The 20,989-nt window shown below is 39.6% G+C and overlaps 1 protein-coding gene across 1 annotated transcript in view; it reads left to right on the top strand.

The window, feature by feature from the left end:
* The window catches only part of EIF2AK4 (eukaryotic translation initiation factor 2 alpha kinase 4), a 105,656-nt gene that overhangs the window by 28,222 nt on the left and 56,445 nt on the right, over nt 1-20,989 (top strand). Inside the window, exons 7-13 of the mRNA XM_008017075.3 lie at nt 1,814-1,929; nt 5,699-5,856; nt 7,359-7,894; nt 12,943-13,049; nt 13,926-14,083; nt 16,751-17,181; nt 18,341-18,410. Coding sequence (XP_008015266.3) covers nt 1,814-1,929; nt 5,699-5,856; nt 7,359-7,894; nt 12,943-13,049; nt 13,926-14,083; nt 16,751-17,181; nt 18,341-18,410 — 1,576 coding nt within the window. The remainder of the gene's footprint in view (nt 1-1,813; nt 1,930-5,698; nt 5,857-7,358; nt 7,895-12,942; nt 13,050-13,925; nt 14,084-16,750; nt 17,182-18,340; nt 18,411-20,989) is intronic.

Raw genomic sequence — 20,989 nt, forward strand, 5'->3', positions numbered from 1 at the left:
AGATTGAGACCATCCTGGCTAACATGGTGAAACCCTGTCTCTAGTAAAAATACAAAAAAATTAGCCGGGCGTGGTGGCGGGCGCCTGTAGTCCCAGCTACTCAGGAGGCTGAGGAAGGAGAATGGCGTGAACCCGGGAGGCGGAGCTTGCAGTGAGCCAAGATCGCACCACTGCACTCCAGCCTGGGTGACAGAATGAGACTCCATCTCAAAAAAAAAAAAAAAAAAGAATATGTGGACATATGTGTGGTGTAAGATATCTGTATCATAATACATAATCTTGTCACCAGTGTGGGAGGGTTTTGAGGAAAGAGAGGATGTGTAGGATTGGAAGCAGAAAGACCAGATAATAACAGAGTATTGCATGTGTCCAGGAGAAAGTTGGAGATGAACTAAACAGGAGAGGGGAAACAGAGAGGAGAGGGTCGTACTTGAAGACCAATTAGATGCAGATCTAGAAGCCCAAGGAGACTCACAGGTGACCTGTGAGACAGAATGGATGACTATGCCTCGAGCCAAAATTAGAGAGCCAAGGGAAAATCAGGTTTGGAGCGAGTGGAGGAAGGTGGCAGTTTTACTGACATTGCAATGGTGTGAGGGGTAAATAGTGCAGAAGTGGAGACAGCAAGTGCAGGAGTGTGACTATGAGGGGTGACGGGGTGGGTGGTGCAGGGTTGACGGAGGGGAATGTGTGGATCAGAGAGATTTATAGGCTGGGGGGAGGGAGCCCAGAGAGAGGGGCTGATTGAACATACAGGAGAAAGGGACTAACGAATAGACTAAGATCCCAGAGGAGACCTCTGTAGGGGATGGGACTGAGGACAGGAGTAGCCATCCTTCCTCAAAGTCACCCACAAAGAATGAAGAGTGCCAATGCCAAGTAACTTTACAGGTGGAACAATAGAAATTGTGGACTGCATTCCTCATTGCATCATGTAATCAGTGAAAGTAAAAGTCAAAATCATGCTGAGAATGAGAGGGTGATCTCTGTAGAGATCTGTCCATGCACTTCATCAAAGTGTTTCTGATAAGTGTTCAATCCTGACCATCAAGAGGTCTCTCCCTTACCTCTTCCCTGCACCCTCTCCCCTAATTTATTATTTTTGCATTATGATCTAGTTTCTTAGCTATTGCTCCCCACCAGAAAAAAAGTACAAAAACAGAAAGAGAGGAGAGGTTGGGTTTTAAGTGTTTTGGAGAAGTCATGGAAGGGAATGATGGGAATATCTACCAAAGACAAGCAAGAGAAGGAATGTGCACTCAATGACTGGAGGCCCAATTGGAAACCAGGAATTTGTGGCAGCTCCAACTCCCTCTGTTTTGCAGCTTTCTCCAGATGTACATGTGCATGGGAATGAAGCAATGTGGGATCCATGTGGAATTGATCTAAATCACTGCTGACCAGTAGAACTTTTTCTGATAATGGAAATGATCTGTATCTGTGCTGTCCAATATAGTAGCCACTAGCCATGTATGGCTATTGAGTACTTAAATGTGGCTACTGCACGTGAACTGAATTTTCAGTTTTATTTTAGTAGCCACAGCGTTGGGCAGCACAGACCTGGAGTTAAGGGTTTGTGGTTTTCATGTGGAGAAGATGAAGATGGGAAGTGGGGAAACGAATGCCTTTCTCATTAGCACCTCCTACTCAATTCCCAGTAGAAACAGATGTTAGACTGTGAGTGGGCTAATAAACAGTAATAAACAGGAGAAAACGGAGGGGCATTCTTGCCTATGTTAATCTATAACATTCCTATGTTCATCTTAAAGAAAAAAATGATTGTTCAAACGTATTGTTCGAATTTGTTTTTAAGGCGAGAACGACAGTATTCTGTATGTAATAGTGAAGATTCTCCTGGCTCTTGTGAAGTTCTGTATTTCAATATGGGGAGTCCTGATCAGCTCATGGTGCACAAAGGGAAATGTATTGGTAAGTAAACTAACAAAATCTATTTATATTATTGTAATGGCAAAAGTTAATCACGAAGGAATGGGATAGATTAGACACTATGGCATTCAGACCAGTGCAGTCCGAGGAAGACCATCAAGCTGGTAGTCATTCTGGCTCCCATCCTTAATGACTGGAATGAGAAGTCACTCAGGTTTCCCTTCATGTCAGATGGAAATAAAAACCTGTGTTTTTGGCTGGGTGCAGTGGCTCACGCCTATAATCCCAATACGTTGAGGGGCTGAGGTGGGAGGACTGCTTGAGCCCAGGAGTTCAAAGCTGCAGTGAGCCATGATCAAGCCACTGCACTCCAGTGTGAGTGACAGAATGAGACCCTGTCTCAATAAAATAAAATAAAATAAAATTTTAAAACCCGTGCTCTTGGAAATATTATTAACATAAAGATAATTTTAAATCTGTCATTATAATTATCAAAGCTTATTGAAATAAAAACATAATTAAAATGTTAGAATTTTGCATCATATACATCTAATGCTGATAAAATATGCGTAACAAAATGCATTCTAATGCCTATTACCTTTTTTGTTGTTGAGACAGGGTCTTGCTCCATCACCTAGGCTGGAGTTGTACAGTGGCACAATCATAGCTCACTGTAACCTCAAACTCCTAGGCTCACTCAATACTCCTGCCTCAGCCTCCTTAGTAGCTAGGACTATAGTAACACCTGTGGTCTTTGTTGACCAGGTCTCATTTTCTTAAGTGGATATCCATCCATTTGGCCGTTTCCTGCTTGGCATGTTATACCTGACCAGGAAGACCACCTTATTTTATATATGCCTTATTTAGAAGTTTTGTCTACTCATGGCTATTTGGAATGAAGCTGGTTCAGCAAATCAGAATTTGAATTGCTCATACTAAAGTCAAGTTTTTGTATCTCTTCCTTTGCCCTAAATGTACATCATCTTTACCTAGCCTTACAGATAAAACCAGTAATTGGTATAGAAATCATTTGCACATAGTGAATTTGTCAATTAACTTTAATTTTCAATCCCGTGAATATTTTTGCCAGAGGTAACAGGTAGCCAAATTATGTGAATTGAATTTCTTTTGGCATCTTTTCCCCTTCCTCTTTAAGGAGATACAAATAAGCAAAAGAGTTGCCAGGGAGGAGGCAGCAGGTAGAGGGAGAAGAAACCAAACTTCTCAATAATCTATGAGCTGGATACTTAGCCTTGGCAGACAAACAGCAGCCTGGATAGTAGAGGATCCTGCACATACACAGAGCGGCCATATTTAGACAAAGGAATCATTGGGCGGGTTTGAGACCTTAGTAGTGGTGGTTGGCTTTGGACCTGAGAGTGTCCTTGACTCAAACATTTCAAATTCACGAAGTGACACATAGAACTCACTACTTCCAATAACTTGGGGAAATCAAGAAGGCAAATTAATACAATTCTTCTTACCTTAACTTGGTCTCTTATTCTCACTAGTACTCATTAGACAGATTCACCATAGTTAATACCCTTATTAGGAGGCACATTTTCAGTTGGAGAATTTTTAATAAAATCACCAAGTAAATTATTTATTTTGTTTTCTCACAGTGGGTCTGATTTTTTAAATATGCCCTGTCTATGAAATGTTTTCATAAAAGATTACTAATTTTTTATTTTCGGTGAAGTATTTTTATAAAAAACATTATTTGTTTTTCATTTTAAAGTTGTTAGAACTAGAGAGAAGAGAGCACTTACTTATAGATGTGGCTACAGCACTATAGAGACTGTCTGCGTGAACCATCATTGTGGGCATATCCCAGAGTTTGAGTTAGAGTTCTTTTGATAATGTATTTTCCCTTATCCTCATCACAGTATATTCTTTTGTCCCTTTTATAATCCCCATCATGAAAAACTGACAAGAAGAGGCTGGCAATACTAAAATTGTAATTTTTTAAACCCCAGCAACTATGAAATGCCTGCCTCGTCCCAATTAGGGAAACAAATATTGCAAAACACTGTACTACGTAACACACAAATTTAATTAGGCTTTATGTAAATAACTTCATACTCCATCCCATAAACATTTAATGCCATGTGTTTCTAGTAGACTGCTTAGATCCCACATTTCTTAGGTTGCTTCCTTGGGTTGACAAATTTTTAAACAGCAGGATTTTTCCCCTTAGGCAAAGACTGTCAGGAGTTATTTATGACTAACGTAATAGATCATTTTAATTAAAATCTCCAAATTATCAGCATTCCCATGAAATAAAAACTGCTTCTCAGGTAAGAAGTCAAAGTGAGCTAGTTCAGCCATATTTCTCCAAAGTATTTTTGCTGAGACATCTTTATCATATATACACAGGTTACTTCACTTTTGATTATTCAAATAGAAAAGATAAGTATCAAGGTCTCTTTAAATTTGTTTTCATTATGAAGATAGTATAGCATCATGGAAAACTATTACTTATATAAGAGAAAAAGGCAGAATACTATGTATCAGGGGTTATCAGCTGGGGGCAATTTTGTAGCCTGGGGGACATTTGGTGATGTCTGCACACGTTTTTGATGGCTAACACTGGGGCCGGGGTGCTATTGGCATCTAGTGGGTAGATACCAGGATTGCTGCTAAAATCCTACGGTGCACAAAACAGCTGCCTACAACAAAGATTACCTGGTCCAAAATGTCATAGTGTCAAGGTGCTATATATATGCTATGATATGTTAAATTATGGGGTAAAGGAGAATAGAGGGAACTAAAAGAAACATAAAACAAACAGTGATTTTTTTTCTCCTTTTCTAATTTTTTAGAATTTTCTATTATTGTTTTAATGAAAATAGAGATTTTTATAAGAAAATTTTTGGTGTTACAGAATTTAGCTCTCCCTGTGTGAGAACCATATGACTATCACTAAATAAATGTGTCTCATTTTCTAGCTTCAAATCTAAACTGACATCACTTGTTCTTTCCTTCCAAAGCATTGACCAGTTTGTATTTACTGAGCATATTCAAATTTTGCACTTAGAAAGTCATAGATGTATTCAGATTTTCAAATTACTATTTTACTGTGCACACTAATCTACATTGATCTCAATGACTTGTTCTCTATTTTCATATTCTTTCTGTCATTTTAGTTGGTATTTAGCTTTATGAGGGTACACCAGTAGACACAGTCAGCAAAGGTAAACTCGTTATGAAAATAACATTGTGCATAATGGCTGGTAGTATAAAACACTGGTCTCTTTTGTTTTTGAGACAGAGTCTTGCTCTTGTCTCCCGGGCTGGAGTGCAATGGTGCGATCTAGGCTCACTACAACCTCCACCTCCAAGGTTCAAGTGATTCTCCTGCTTCAGCCTCCCAAGTAGCTGAGACTCCAGGTGCCTGCCACCAAACCTGGCTAACATTTTTGTATTTTTAGTAGCGAGGGGGTTTCACCATGTTGTCCAGGCTGGTCTCGAACTCCTGACCTCAGGTGATCCATCTGCCTTGGCCTTCCAAAATGCTGGGATTACAGGTGTGAGCCACTGCGCCTGGCCAAACATTGATTCTTTATTTATCTGATACTAAGATCTCATTGTTGATTCTTGCCCCTTATAAAAAATTATTTTAGGACTCAGGGTATATTGCTAAATATCAAAAATTGTTTACAAAAGAACATTATTACATAAGGTCATATTTTCCATAGTTAGCACATGGTATCCATTGTTGAACTAAAGAATGTGTATTACCCCCTCCCTTCTTTCCCCCCACAGAAAACGTATCAATGGGATTTAATTATACTTTCTGTTTAATGTGCAGGCAGTGATGAACAGCTTGGGAAATTAGTCTACAATGCTTTGGAAACAGCCACTGGCGGCTTTGTCTTGTTGTATGAGTGGGTCCTTCAGTGGCAGAAAAAAATGGGTCCATTCCTTACCAATCAAGAAAAAGAGAAGATTGATAAGTGCAAAAAGCAGGTAAGCATTCAAGGTGGCTGACTGAGCAAAAGGCCTAATCTCAGGCTTTACGAGATGACAGAACAAAATAGCCCTGCGTTTGATTGTCCTGCGAAGATGATCCAGAGCAGTATGAGAACTGTTTGACCAGAGAACACCGTGAAGGACCAGTACCTCTTTGCTCCTTGTTTCTGGTTTCAGAACTTCCACAACATGGTCAAAGCACTTCCAACTGCCTTCTTAACCTCCTTTCTCAGCCCTTAGTGTGGCATTAACAGTCATCTTTCCAACTGGGACTAAATACTAGTTAAAAATTGGGTTTTTTTGCAATTCTTCTTTTCCCTACTCTTGAAATACTGCTTCAGGGCTGGGTGTGGTGACTCATACCTGTAATCCCAGCACTTTGGGAGGCCGAGGTAGGAGGACTACTTGAGCCCAGGAGTTTGAGACCAGCCCGGGCAACATGGTAAAACTCTGTCTCTACAAAAAATTTAAAAATTAGTGGGCATGGTGGCACATACTTGTGGTCCCAGCTACTTGGGAGGCTGAGGTGGGATAATTGCTTGAGCCCAGGAGGTTGAGGCTGCAGTGAGTTATGTTCATGCTACTGCACCACAACCTGGGTGACAGAGCAAGACCCTGTCTCCAAAAAGAAAAAAGAAAAGTACTGCTTCAAAACTGAATTTTGGGGGACTGGAGGATTTTTAAGTTAATTTATAAATTAATGATTTATAACCAAGCATAAGGAGAACATTCACTATTGCATATTATAGTATTACATAATAACAAGGTTTACAAAAATTGTAGATAAAGCATGGTGTTCAGAAATGTGTGTGTATTTAAGTATAGAAAGAAAACTGAAAGTAAATGTGACAAAATCTTGAGTTATCTTTGTGTGGTGACCAGATAGATAACATGTGGGTATTTTCTATCAAACTGATTTTTTAAATGTTGACAGTGATCTTAATTAAATCAGAAAAGATTTTTTTTTTTTCTGTCTTCAACCTTAACTCCTCTTTGCCATGTGAGGTTCTGAGGATTAGGATGTGGACATCTTTGAGGAGCCATTATTCTGCTGCTCAAATCGTATACTGTATTTTTAAAAACCCAAATACAAAGCTAATCAGAAAAGGTTATTTTTAAATTAAAGTTTGTTTTTTTCTGGTGGCCATACCTCAAAAGAATTTTATTTTAAAAACTGTTCACTAATTTTGTAGTATATGCATAGTAGGTTTTGAGATTAGAGAAGTTGAGAATTAACTAAATTTTTTCCATCTTTATGAACTATTAGGTTGACCATATGGTTTGGGGAGAATTCAGTTCAGGGCATATTTGTTCTCCTCTCATTTGAAAGTATATTTTCTATCAAATACTTCACTTTTGTTTTTGGTTTTTTGTTTTTGGTTTGTTTTTTTTTTTATGCCTCCCTTGTGTGATCAAATACTTCCCTTTTGAAATGAAACCCAAGTTAATATTGATTGGCCCAATATTATTCTTTTTTTTTTTTTTTTTTAACTTATCAGATTCAAGGAACAGAAACAGAATTCAACTCACTGGTGAAATTGAGCCATCCAAATGTAGTACGCTACCTTGCAATGAATCTCAAAGAGCAAGACGACTCCATCGTGGTGGACATTTTAGTGGAGCACATTAGTGGGGTCTCTCTTGCTGCACACCTGAGCCACTCAGGCGCCATCCCTGTGCATCAGCTTCGCAGGTACACAGCTCAGCTCCTGTCAGGCCTTGATTATCTGCACTGCAATTCTGTGGTGCATAAGGTCCTGAGTGCATCTAATGTCTTGGTGGATGCAGAAGGCACCGTCAAGATTACAGACTATAGCATTTCTAAGCGCCTCGCAGACATTTGCAAGGAGGATGTGTTTGAGCAAACCCGAGTTCGTTTTAGTGACAATGCTCTGCCTTATAAAACGGGGAAGAAAGGAGATGTTTGGCGTCTTGGCCTCCTGCTGCTGTCCCTCAGCCAAGGACAGGAATGTGGAGAGTACCCTGTGACCATCCCTAGTGACTTACCAGCTGACTTTCAAGATTTTCTAAAGAAGTGAGTATCACTGAGATTCTCTCTAGTAGCAGTTTACTCCTGTACTTTTGATTGTGCTGGAGTGTGCCAGACATCTAAGTGATGTGGAAGCTGAAAAGTGAGGAACAGGACTTCATTCTTCGCTCTTCCAGTCCTGTCCTAGTCTTATATGTTCTGTTTTCTCACGTAGGTTTGTGATTCTCTTAACTACCACATTCTCTGAAATTCACTTGGAATTCACACTTGATTTTCAAACTCCTTTTTGGGGACTGCTGGTATACTCTTGGAAGTCAATAGAGATTGTTACGGTGAGAAATGCCCTAGGTATTCCAAATACTGACCTTTGCTCTGGTTCCTAAAGGGTCAAAGACGAGGCTTCTTACTTCAGTAATAGCTTTGGGAGTGAGATTCTGCCCCTTGTGCTTCTTAACCATTCCTCATTGGCTGTCTCATTCATCTAAGTTGTAGAATCCAAATAAATTACTCTAGCTAGAGAATTTTCAATACCTGTAAATCACAGGTGCATGTTTAATTACAAAGCCAAGTTTTATCCTGTTTGGGAGAACCTTTCTTGAGATGTTTCCTCAGGCCTAACGTGTTTGTCCAGGTCCTTCACTTAAGTGTTTTCGAATTTAGTGCTGCCTCTGTTTTCAGTCCAAGCCACAGCTAAGTTCTCTCAGTTTCTGTTAATTGGGAGGTAAGATCCCTTCAGTCTGGATTTTTCCAGATGCTCCTCTTGTCCAGCTGTCCTGCAGGAGTTGACCTGGGCTGGTTTCTTCCGTTTCTGACGCTCTTTGTTTTTTACCTTCTTTTTCCCAATCATTTGCTTTTATTCACTTCTTCCGTTTGCAACATTTATTTTACCCTTCACATTTCTTTCCTATTCCATCTATTCCAGTAGCCAGTTGGCCTGGGTTACACTGTTATGCCCTGTCACTGATGATCTTACCATTATAGATGTGAAAGTAGCTGCATTTGTGTTTGAATGAGATTGTTTTTGTGTAAAGTGAGTATGAGATATACACACACACACACACACACAGAGTTGTGGAAAGGGGCCAACTTTGATTCTTTGTGTTGGTTTTGCTCCTTAAAGTATATGAAAATATTAAGATTTCTAAAGAAATCTTTTATGGTATCTTTTTAATGCAATGGAACTTTAAAAATATTTATTTAAATGCACCCTAACAATGAGGTTGGCTAAAATGACAAATATGATGATAGAATCACAGATGGAAAGTTTCGTTTCCATCTTCAAAATATCACCTTTAGTGTTCTGCCTTCTTCATTGATGAAGAGATTTAGTCAAGGTTAGCAATAGCGTTATATGTTGTTATAAACAGCACTGGGAGGTTTAAGTAGAAGTACCTTTCCTTTCCTGTTTAGTAGCAAAATGAATGGGCTCGGTAGCTAAAACTTTCCTAGTTCTCTTCTTAAATAGCTCTACACTCTGTCAGTTTCAAACTTGAGATCACACAATTTCTTATTCTTTTTTTTTTTTTTTTTTTTTTTAGATAGAGTCTCGCTGTGTCACCCAGGCTGGAGTGCAGTGGTGCAATCTTAGCTCACTGCAAGCTCCGCCTCCCAGGGTCACACCATTCTCCTGCCTCAGCCTCCCAAGTAGCTGGGACTACAGTTGCCCACCACCACGCCCGACTAATTTTTTGTATTTTTAGTAGAGACAGGGTTTCACCATGTTAGCCAGGATGGTCTCGATCTCCTGACCTTGTGATCCACCCGCCTTGGCCTTGCAAAGTGCTGGGATTACAGGCGTGAGCCACAGCTCATGGCCTTCTTATTCTTTTAACAAGATTTTTCTTTAGAATATTTTGTATACTCCTCTCCCTGGAGTGGTTTGATAGACTGTGGTTGGTTAAGGAGCTGCCAAGAACTGTTTTAGGAACTTTGCTGTCCAGCTCTGGTTAACAAAAGAAAAACACCATTCACAAAGAATGAAAACAGCAACCTTCCATTTGTAGTTATATTTTTACATATTGTTGAACACCCTTTGGAGAAAGATTTTGTTTCAAATCAGCCTCTGTGATGGGTAAGACGCTGGAGTCAAAACATCTGGGTTCAGGTCCCACCTCTATGCCCTACTGGCTGAGTGACTTAACCCCCTGCCCTGCGTTTCCTCCTCTGTGAAACTGGGATAATAGCACTGCCCACCTCATGAAGTGGTTGTGAGGATTAAATTAGTTAACACCCATAAAGTTTCTGGCACTTGGCCCAGACTGAGTCAGTGCTGGTTTTCATCACCATCCTCAGTAGTGAGAACTATGAAGAAATGTGGATGCTGCCAGGCGTTTTACCCTTTTTGTTCAAAGCTGAACCTTTTCTATATACGGCTACCCTGTTGCCAAAATCATTGGTTCAGAGAAGTTCATTTTTAAAGTGAGATCTTGGTGGCTATAAATCTCTTAAAAATACTGTGCATTCTAGGTAGGCTTTAACATTTTTCTGATCCAGATTTTCTTTCAAGTTAATAGCATTTATGTCACAGTTGAGTTACAGTTGATAATGCACTTCAGAAACCCAACAGGGCATATATAGGGATGCTCATTGCAGCATTTTGTGAAAATGTGAAAAATTGGAAATAATCTCAACAGTAGGAGAATGTGTAAATAAATTCTGGTAGGTCCACGCCTATACAGAAGTTTAAAAAAAATCTTTAAGTACTGGCTTAGAAAGAACTCCAAGACAAATGGTGGAATAAAAAAAGCAAGTTGAAGAATAATATATACAAGATGATATTGCTTTAAAAAATCAAAAAACATACTATTTTGTTTGGATCATTGTATGTTTATGTGTGTAAATGCCTAGAAAAATCTCTACAATGATACACACTAAGTGGAAGAAAGAATTGGAAGGGGAGGCTGGTCAAAGGCTTTATCGTTATCAGTAATGCTTTAATATTTGCAAGGAGAAGGTATTTATGTTTGAATGATATAATTAAAAATTAATTTTAAATTTAAAGGAAATACAGTATCTTATACAAATGGTTTTATTAGAATTTTTTTTGCCTGTTCAAGCTATGAAATTAGGAGTACTTTGCTTTTTACTGCTGCAACATAAAAAAAAGTTACCATTTATGATAGTTGCTGTCACCACTTTATATGTACAGATTTTTAAGTCCAGAACTCACAATGACAGTTGATTCTTTTAAGTATATTGTTTATAATTATAGGTGAAGTGCTACCAAGTCAAGTACTACTTGTGCCGTTGTAATGAAAGTAGTCTGGCATGGTGGTTCATACCTGTAATCCCAGCATTGCAGGAGGCCTAGGTGAGAGGATCTCTTGAGCCCAAGAGTTCAAGACCTGCCTGGGCAACATAGTAAGACCTCATCTCTACTAAAAATAAAAAAAAAAAAATTGTTAAGTATTCCAGCACAGCTGGGCACGATACCTCACACCTGTAATTCCAGCATTTGGGGAGGCTAAGGCAGGCAGATCATTTGAGGTCAGGAGTTCAAGACCACCCTGGCCTGTAACATGGCAAAATCCCATATCTACTAAAAATATAAAAATTAGCCAGGCATGGTGGCACTCGCCTGTAGTCCCAGCTACTTGAGAGGCTGAGGCAGGAGAATTGCTTGAACCTGGGAGGTGGAGGTTGCAGGTTGCAGTGAGCCAAGGTAGTGCCACTGCACTCCAGCCTGGGCAACACAGCAAGACTCCGTCTCAAAAAAAAAAAATAGATAAAATGAAAATAAATAAAGTATTCCAGCATGGTGGTACATGTCTGTACTCCCAGCTACTCAGGAGGCTGAGGCAAGAGGATCCTTTGAGCATGGGAATTCGAGGCTTCCATGAGTGATGATCACAACACTGCTCTCCAGCCTGGGTGACAGAGCAAAACCTTATCTCAAAAAAAAAATTTTTTTTAAAAAAGGCCAGCTTAAATCAGTTAGAATTTAACTACTTAGACTTTAACTTAGACTTTAGCTTGCATCAAAATCATTTGGAGCTCTTGTTAAAGCACAGATCACTGTCCAAACCCCCAGAGATGCTGATTTACTAGGTCAGGGGTGCAGCAGAATTTGTATTTCTAACATTTTTTAGGGGATACTGATGCTACTGGCCAGGGACCCCCACTTTCAGAAGCCCTGGGTTAAAGGTATGGCTTGTTTTTCTTCATTAAAAAACAAAACAAGAATTGTCTATTATACCATTAAACAGTAAGTTAATGGGTTCAAGGAATGAAGATTAAAAGAAAGTATGTGAGGCGGGGCACAGTGACTCACACCTGTAATCCCAGCACTTTGGGAGGCTGAGGCAGGCAGACTGCTTGAGCTCAGGATTTGGAGACCGGCCTGCGTCAGCGTGGGGAAACCCCCTCTCTACAAAAAAATATAAAAATTAGCCAGGCCTGGTGGTGCCTGCCTGTAGTCCCAGCTACTGAGATGGGAGGATTGCTTGAGCCCGGGAGGCAGAAGTTGGAGTGAGCTGAGATCACACCACTGCACTGCAACCTGGGTGATACAGCAAGTCCCTGTTTCAAGAAAAAAAAAAAAAGAAAAAAAAAGCATAAACCAATTTCTTAAAAAAGTATGTAATAGAATATGGGACTTTTAAAAAGCCTTCCCTAAATGTTTGCAACTTACTTCATCCTGTAATGAGCAGGCGTAATCTAAAGCTCGTCATACTGAGCCGCTCTCCTGCACCAACTCTCTGATTTGCTTTGTCTTTAGAAGGCTTTATTTATAACCAGTTCCCGAAAGGCTTAGTTTGGCATGACAAGGCATTAAACTGTTAATCGAGGTGAAAATTTATAGCCTACTTGCACTACCTCAGACTTTTAAAAAATTGTTCCGTGAGGGTAAGTCTTCTGCATCTAGAGACGCCTTTTTTTGATTCGCCTCTTGTACCTGGCCTGTTTCATAGCACGTAAATCCTTCAGGAATGTTTATTTAAATTCACCTGTGAGAGTACATTCTGGTCTATGAGTAACATGAACTCTCTAATGTGTATCTTTAAAAAAAAGAAAACCCATAGTTAATACCTTGGATTAAGTAGTTTAGCACTGATTGTATGTGATGCTGAGATTCTTCCTTTCCTCTCATTGAGATGTGTGTGCTTGGATGACAAGGAAAGATGGAGTCCCCAGCAGTTGTTGAAACACAGCTTTATAAATCCTCAGCCAAAAATGCCTCTAGTGGAACAAAGTCCTGAAGGTGAGTCTATTACCATTCTTTATTTCATATCCTGTTTTGACATTAAATTATTTTGAAAGTGTACATAAACCTAAAACTGGAAGGGGCTGCATGTATTATTTTATGTCTTTTATTCTGAACTACACATAAATCCATTAGTTTGATGTGTGCCATGTGCATGAGACTGTTTTACCACCCTGATTTTTCTAGTCTCTACTGATGGACTGTCCATTGCTGTAGTCTCTTGTAGTATTTAGTCACCCATAGTGCCATGTAACTAGATTTTTCCTGCTGCACCTGAGATTAAGGAACCTCAGTAGAGATTGGGATGGATCATGAGACCTGGGTTTGGGTTCTAACTCTATAGTTAAGTCACTTACTCTGTATAACCTCCCACCTATAAACTTGGGCTAATTACATATTTCTGCCTACTTTAAGGAGGGTAAGGTGAGGAAAAGTTTGTTTGTTTGTTTTTTTGAGACGGAATCTTGCTCTGTTGCCCAGGCTGGAGTGCAGTGGCGCGATCTCGGCTCACTGCAAGCTCTGCCTCCCGGGTTCATGCCATTCTCCTGCCTCAGCCTCCTGAGTAGCTGGGACTACAGGCGCCTGCCACTGCGCCCAGCTAATTTTTTGTATTTTTAGTAGAGACGGGGTTTCACCGTGGTCTTGATCTCCTCACCTTGTGCTCCGCCCGCCTTGGCCTCCCAAAGTGCTAGGATTACAGGTGTGAGCCACCGTGCCCGGCCAAGGAAAAGTTTTAAAAGGCCATTCAGGTTAAGATAATTTTTCAAACTACTGGTTGGGGCTCTTCTTCCAGGGCTTCCATCATTGTTGGCTGTGTAGCTCTTCCTAAATTTCCAATGCCTCATGTGCCTCTTACTCTCTGTTTTATCTCAGATTCTGGAGGACAAGATTATGTTGAGACTGTCATTCCTAGCAACCAGCTACCCAGTGCTGCCTTCTTTAGTGAGACACAGAGACAGTTTTCCCGATACTTCATTGAGTTTGAAGAATTACAGCTTCTTGGTAAAGGAGCTTTCGGAGCTGTCATCAAGGTGTGGTACAGAGTCATCCCCCCCACCCCCTTTAGAGCTCCTTCTCTGTTCCATTTCCACAAAGACTCATGGACTTGACTTCTATTTTGGGAGTGGGGAGGGAAGTGAATATGGATGTTCGATACTATGCTCATCGTCACCTTCCTGGAGTTAAAGGTTTTATTTAAGTTACGCTGGACACAGTTGAGAATGTCCCACTCTTTCCTTGCTTCATGTGGAGCATTAACATGAAACACACATGATTATAACAGCACTTCAAGTGGAATCAAGACCTCCACAGAAAGAACATTTTTGTGTGCTTTGGTTCAGAAAGAAAATTGTTCTTTTTTTCTCCTGTTTGCTGTTAGAGTTGCTGTAGATAAAAAGGTTCTAAGGTTAAAAGAGAGATGGACTTCAAACTGGGAGATAGCCCTAGCAGGTCTCGATGGCTTTTATTTTCCAGCTATTATTGGGACAGGAAAATAGTGATGTATTATTAAGGTGCGCTGGTGTTAGGTCTTCCTTTCTTCGTTCCAGTCTATTTGGGTGACTTTTATTATTATCTGCCCCTTGTAGAAAGAGGTTTCAGCTGTTTTTATATAATTGAAGTATTTCTTTGTAAATTAGGAGACCCAGATTATTATATTAAGTCCATATACAGTACATGTCATCTTTCACATATGAGAGTAACCCACCATCAACGGAGTATATTTTCTATTTAGGATTCTAAGAGTATCATTAGGAAGCATTACTGTTACTGTAGAAAAACTTTTACACTGAAAAAGGAATTAAATTGGTTTTCCTGTGGTAAAAGAAAGACAAGCAAGACAGATGTCCTGATCAGAAAGATCATAATTATGTCTAAGAGGAGGGGTTGATTGAAGCATATACTGTTCCTTTAACACAGTATCATTTTGATCAAATCCTTTAACTTCATTGTATTTTAGATTCTTGAACTTAGAACAGTAACAAATTTCATCTCCTTACAAGTAATAATAATAGGTAAGCTCATATATCAAAAACATCTGAGTAACTTAAGCCCCCAACGTTTCCAGTAGTTTTTCCCTATGAGAATCCACAGCCCTTACCTCCCATCTCTATGCTTCTGGGTGAGAGTAGGGCAGTCTGCCCAGCAATCTGGCATTCATTAGCAGTTGGACCCATTACTGTTTCTGCACCTTTTCACTTCAGTAAATGAATTCCTGGGGGTTTCCAGTATAGCAAGCTTTACCCCCAACCCAATTCGTATGTGATGTGTACTGAGACAGGAAATTGAAAGACAATGCCAAGATTCCCACCTCCCGCCCTACACTGTCCTCTTCCCTATTAATGTGGCAGTAAAAGAACACAGGGCTATCATTTTTTGGAGCACCTGCCATATTTCAGATTTTGTGCCCTGTGGTTTACAAACCTTGTCTTTAAATCTCAGGACATTCTTACGAGATAGGTATGATCCTCATTCTCTAGATGAGGGAACTGAAGCTCAGATAAAGTTATGTCCTTTGCCTGAGATGACACACCTCTACTAAGAGATAAAACGAGCATTCAGACCCACCTCTGTTGTACTACAAAGTGTGTGTTCTTGTCACTATTTCCATACAAAAAAGGATAATCTGAAACTCAATTTTATAGTACTCCCTCCTTATTCCCAGGACTTCACTTAGACTTTCATTAGTTTAATTGAAACTTGTTAGCCAAACAAGAGAATGATATTCTGTTTTGTGTTTTATAATGAATTAATTTCTCCTGCCACCCATGGCCACATGGCATTTGCTTTTCTAGAGTATATCATCACCTCAGTTGACCTGCATGGATGGGGCTACAATGTTCCAGTGAATAAGACTCTATAAAATTTGCTTCAGTCACCCCAATTACATAGTGAAACTACCTGGCATAAGGATGCCGCTATGTAGGATGGGGGGACTTGCCTTTGCAATGTTTTCTTGCTTTTTTATTATTTTACTGTGTTGTTGATTGTATTGTTTTGGTTTCAGTACACATCATCTTAATTATAGAACAAAATCAGTGGACAGTGATTGTGTTCATAGCAATTGCTGTTATTTACTAAGCTAAGCACTTTTCTCTGTCAGGCCTTGATACAGGTGCTTTACAGTCACCATTTGGGGTAGTGGAAATGGTATAAATGCCATTTGAAAGATAAGAAAATAGAGTATCAAGGAAATTAAGTAATTTTCCCAAGTTCACACGGCTTTAAAAATCAAGAAATTAACCTTTGTGTTCAGGTCCGTTAATATTTTTGGAGTTTAATTTGTTTTTAGTGACTTTAAGTGTAAAAAAAAATCAGAGAGAAACTAAAATCATCTGAAACCTTACACTGACTTTAGAAAATAATCTTTATCTTAAAATCAAGACAGAAATTTAGATAGCAGATACACTGGAAAAGCAGGGAAGTAACTGTCAGTGAAAGTAATTATTAAAACGGAGATTATGTTTTCCCCAGGGTCTCCCAGCAAGCTAAATACATCTAGAGTTGAGTGGGCTGTTTTCTGAATTTTGTGGCAGTCAAAGCTTTCTTCAGTTTAAGAATTTCAGGCGTGTGGTTCTTGACTGTAGCTGTGGGACTCATTTAGAACTTCACGCTTTCCTTGGGAGGGGATGGGGTGACGCGGTGCAAATGCCGGTTTGTGCAAGGCGCCGAGCGGCTGACCTTCCCCCGGCTGACCGCAGGTGCAGAACAAGTTGGACGGCTGCTGCTACGCGGTGAAGCGCATCCCCATCAACCCGGCCAGCCGGCAATTCCGCAGGATCAAGGGCGAGGTGACACTGCTGTCACGGCTGCACCATGAGAATATTGTGCGCTACTACAACGCCTGGATCGAGCGGCACGAGCGGCCGGCGGGACCCGGGACGCCGCCCCCGGACTCCGGGCCCCTAGCCAAGGATGAGCGAGCTGCGCGCGGGCAGCTGGTGAGCTGCACGGACGGCCCGGACAGCGTGGAGGCCGCCGCGCCGCCACCCATCCTTAGCAGCTCGGTGGAGTGGAGTACTTCGGGCGAGCGCTCGGCCAGTGCCCGCTTCCCCGCCACCGGCCCGGGCTCCAGCGACGACGAGGACGACGACGAGGACGAGCACGGTGGCGTCTTCTCCCAGTCCTTCCTGTAAGCGCACGGCGCGGACCAGCTGCCTCTGACGCGCCCCCTAGTTTCCTTTCTTTATTTATTTTTTCTTTCCTTTTTCCTTTCATTTTCCTTCCTTCCTTCTTTCCTTCTTTTCTTTCTTTCCTTTTTTGAGATAGGGCCTTGCTCTGTCACCTAAACTGGAGGTCAGTGGCGTGTCCTTGGCTCATTGCAACCTCCGCCTCCCGGGCCAGCGAATGCCCCCCAACATTAATCCCCACCAAGTCCAAGCCAGGGAAAAGGACATTCATTTAGAAATCCAGACATGTTGACCATGTTTAAAAAAATAGAAAAAATTAAACCCACTTTTAGACAGTAACCAAATGCAATCTAAAGCAGCCGTCCCCAGCCTTTTTAGGCACCAGCGAGTGGTTTCATAGAAGACAGCATTTCCACAGACGGGTGTTAGGGGAATAGTTTCGGGATGAAACTGTTCCACCTTACATCATCAGGCATTAGATTCTCATAATGCCTGATGAAAAAGTGCACAACCCGGATCCCTCGTGTGCACAGTTCACAATAGGGTTTGCGCTCCTATGAGAACCTAATGCTGCTGCTGATCTGACAGGAGGTGGAGCTTAGGCCTTAATTAAGTTTGCTCACCTCCTGCTGTGCGGCCCTAACAGGCCGTGGACCTGTACCTGTCCGTGGCCTGGGGGTTTGGGGCCCCTAATCTAAAGGATTTTTTTCCCGCTGTTTTCAAAAGATCTCCAAAATCCAAGCCCTGGAAAAAGGAAAATCCAATACCTAATCTTATACATTTAATAGAATTTCTCATAGGACAAATTTCTCATAGGACCAATAATTACGATCCTAAAGTTTATGCTTCTCAGAATCCACCCTGGGTGTTTACTTTCATGATTTTGTTTTATTTTATCCAGGTAGATACAGTTCGTGATTACTCTTAGCTATTAAATTTTTTCAGGAAACTTAATCTGGCTCATTTTTATTAAATCAAGAGTTCTGTGTTTTGCATAATAGCAAGTACAAATCAGCACAGTGTAGAGTATACATTGATGCCTGTGGGCTCACGGTGTGATGTCTGTAGCCTCTTGTGCTTTCTAGTATTTAAAAGTGTCCATGTTTATAATTATAATAGGGATTTCTGTTCCTTTTGTATTTCTCTGTTTCTCTTTTTCAGGCCTGCTTCAGATTCTGAGAGTGATATTATCTTTGACAATGAAGATGAGAACAGTAAAAGTCAGAATCAGGTATATATATGAATAGAAATTATACCATTTTATTCATGATATAATTGATGTCTGATGTCATAAACCTTAGGTAAATTATAAAGCTTTAATCTGATGTTCAAATATAGAAACCGTCCATTTTAAAATATGATTATTCATTTAAAATATATTCTACCTATGTTTATTTATAGACCTTTGTTTATCCACATAGCAAAACATACCTCCTTTTAGAAGAGAGAGTAATATTGTTATTGTCAATAATAATAGTAAAAATTAAATTAATAATGATAATTTATTATTAATAAAATAATAAATAATAAAACTTCAACCTTTTAGAAGTTGAGACACTGCATTTTTGTATGTGATGAAAACAGTTTTCTAAGGGTTTTGGAAACTTTCTATGGTTGGGGATGAGAACTGGATACAAATTGATGAACTAAACAGCCTCATCATGGAGTTACTTTGTTCTGTCCCACATCAGTTAATCCTGATTCCTTGTTTTCATAGACCATCTCTGGAACAGTGATTTCACACTGTGTATCATGATCCTATAATGCAGGGGTGTCCAAGCTTTTGTCTTCCCTGGGCTACACTGGTAAAAGAAGAATTGTCTTGGGCCACACATAAAATACACTAATACTAATAATAGCTGATGAGCTAAACAAACAAGCAAAAAATCACAAAAATAACTCATAATTTTTTTTTGAGATTGTGCTGTGTTTTTTATTGTGTTTTCAATGGAGAAATACATCATCTGTTTACAAAATAGCTCTTGAAAAATACAAGGAGTACAGATACTATAAAACAAAGCAAACTCCAGTCATGAGACCCTACATACATCGTGCGAAAGCAACAGTGATCTCCAGGTTATAAAAACTACAATTAAAATATCACTACACAGAAAAGGTCCAAGTTTCCAGCTTGGCAGAACTTGGGTGCAGTTACATTAAATGTTTAATAAACTGGTTTGTTTTCCCCAGTGTGTAAACAAAATGACAAGACTAAATCTGTGCCTGGTAATTTCAATCTAACTCTGAAGCTACACAAAACACGCAGACACCTTGTACACTTCACCTGTTAGTATGACCATCTTTTTTCTTAGGTGCTGGGAGGAAGGGCAAGGTGACTGTGTAAAGCAAAGATGTGGGAAGTAGAAATATTGTTTACTAGACATTGTAAAGTCATGGTGAAAAGAAAACTTCGATTAATGCATAGCCTAAGGGGGAAAAGACTACACTCCAACTACAGGAAATTAATTTAGAAGCATAGGGGAAGAGATTAAGTAGTTGCAGTTTAACATGAAAAATGCACATGTGATAGAATGGAGCACAATGGAGGATTCATAAAACATGCTCATCAGAAAAATCTGTTAAGTTTACTTTGTCCAGATTAAGAAAGAGTAAGTTTATCAACATCTGGCATCCCTCATACTTTGTAAAGATTGATCTTCTGCTGCTTAATTATAAGAAATTATTTTATTCAAAGAAAGGAACTCTTAATCTTTTGATAAAACAAAATAAAGAAGGAGTAGAGAGTTGACTAGATGTCAAGTGCTTGCTAGAAATGATTTTTAAAATGCTTCTACATGTAAAATGTAGTGACAAATTTTGGTAAACCATTTAAAAATAAGAATTAGTTTTAAAATCTTGGAGAAAATGCCTTTTTGCCCATATTTAAAACTGAAAATCAATTTTACTGTAGATAGGAGTTCTGTGGAGTGTACAAAATTCCTCTTAGAGATCAAATGGCCATCACAGATAGATATCAAGTTTCACAGGCACTACTTTTAGTCACCCTCAAGTTTTCGTCATGGGACCAAAATTTAGTGTTCTGTGCCATGTGGTCACAGGGTCATTGGTTTCACATCATGGCTTAAGAAAATACAGGCATTTTGTTTCTTACGAAGTAAGTCCTACCTTGTACATACAAGCAAAAAGAAAAAGGAAGAAAAGAGGGGAGGGGAAGGTGCAAGAAGCTTTTTTGTTTGTTTGTTTTGAAGACAACAGATTGAAGGCAAAACAATACAGAGCTTTCATAAGCTCAAAGAAAAATATTTGTTGGCTAATCACTGATTTGTATGCACTATAAAACAATTCCATAAATAAAACCAATATATCATTTCTTAATCATGACCCCATCAAAACCAAGTTGTTTCCTAACTATTCTTTCAATGCCAAATGTACCCTAGAGTTGACATTTCATTTTTAAGGGTTACAGCTACCTCATAGGAACTGAACTAGATGTACTCTTACTCTTTCTCTGAAGTATAACAGTATACCACTGCACAGTGTATCCAATTTGAAGACTAATGGTAAACAAAATTCTTCAGGAAAAACTGAAAATCCATCAAGCTGAAAATCTAAAATTAGTTCTACTTTGTAATAAAAAATACATAAAAGTTCATCATCAGAATAAGTAATTCTTATGCCAGTTTGTGTTGCAGATTTCCCAAAACATAAACCCAATCCAGATGTCAATTATGAATACAACTATAGCTTGAGGTTGTTTTTTCTAAAGGCAGTAATTTTTGAGATAGTTAATGCAACTGTTGGTAACACAATAATAATAGTACTCCTGGCTTCACATACTAACCTGGACTT

Source organism: Chlorocebus sabaeus, chromosome 26 (assembly GCF_047675955.1).
Source record: "Chlorocebus sabaeus isolate Y175 chromosome 26, mChlSab1.0.hap1, whole genome shotgun sequence".
Taxonomy (NCBI): domain Eukaryota; kingdom Metazoa; phylum Chordata; class Mammalia; order Primates; family Cercopithecidae; genus Chlorocebus; species Chlorocebus sabaeus.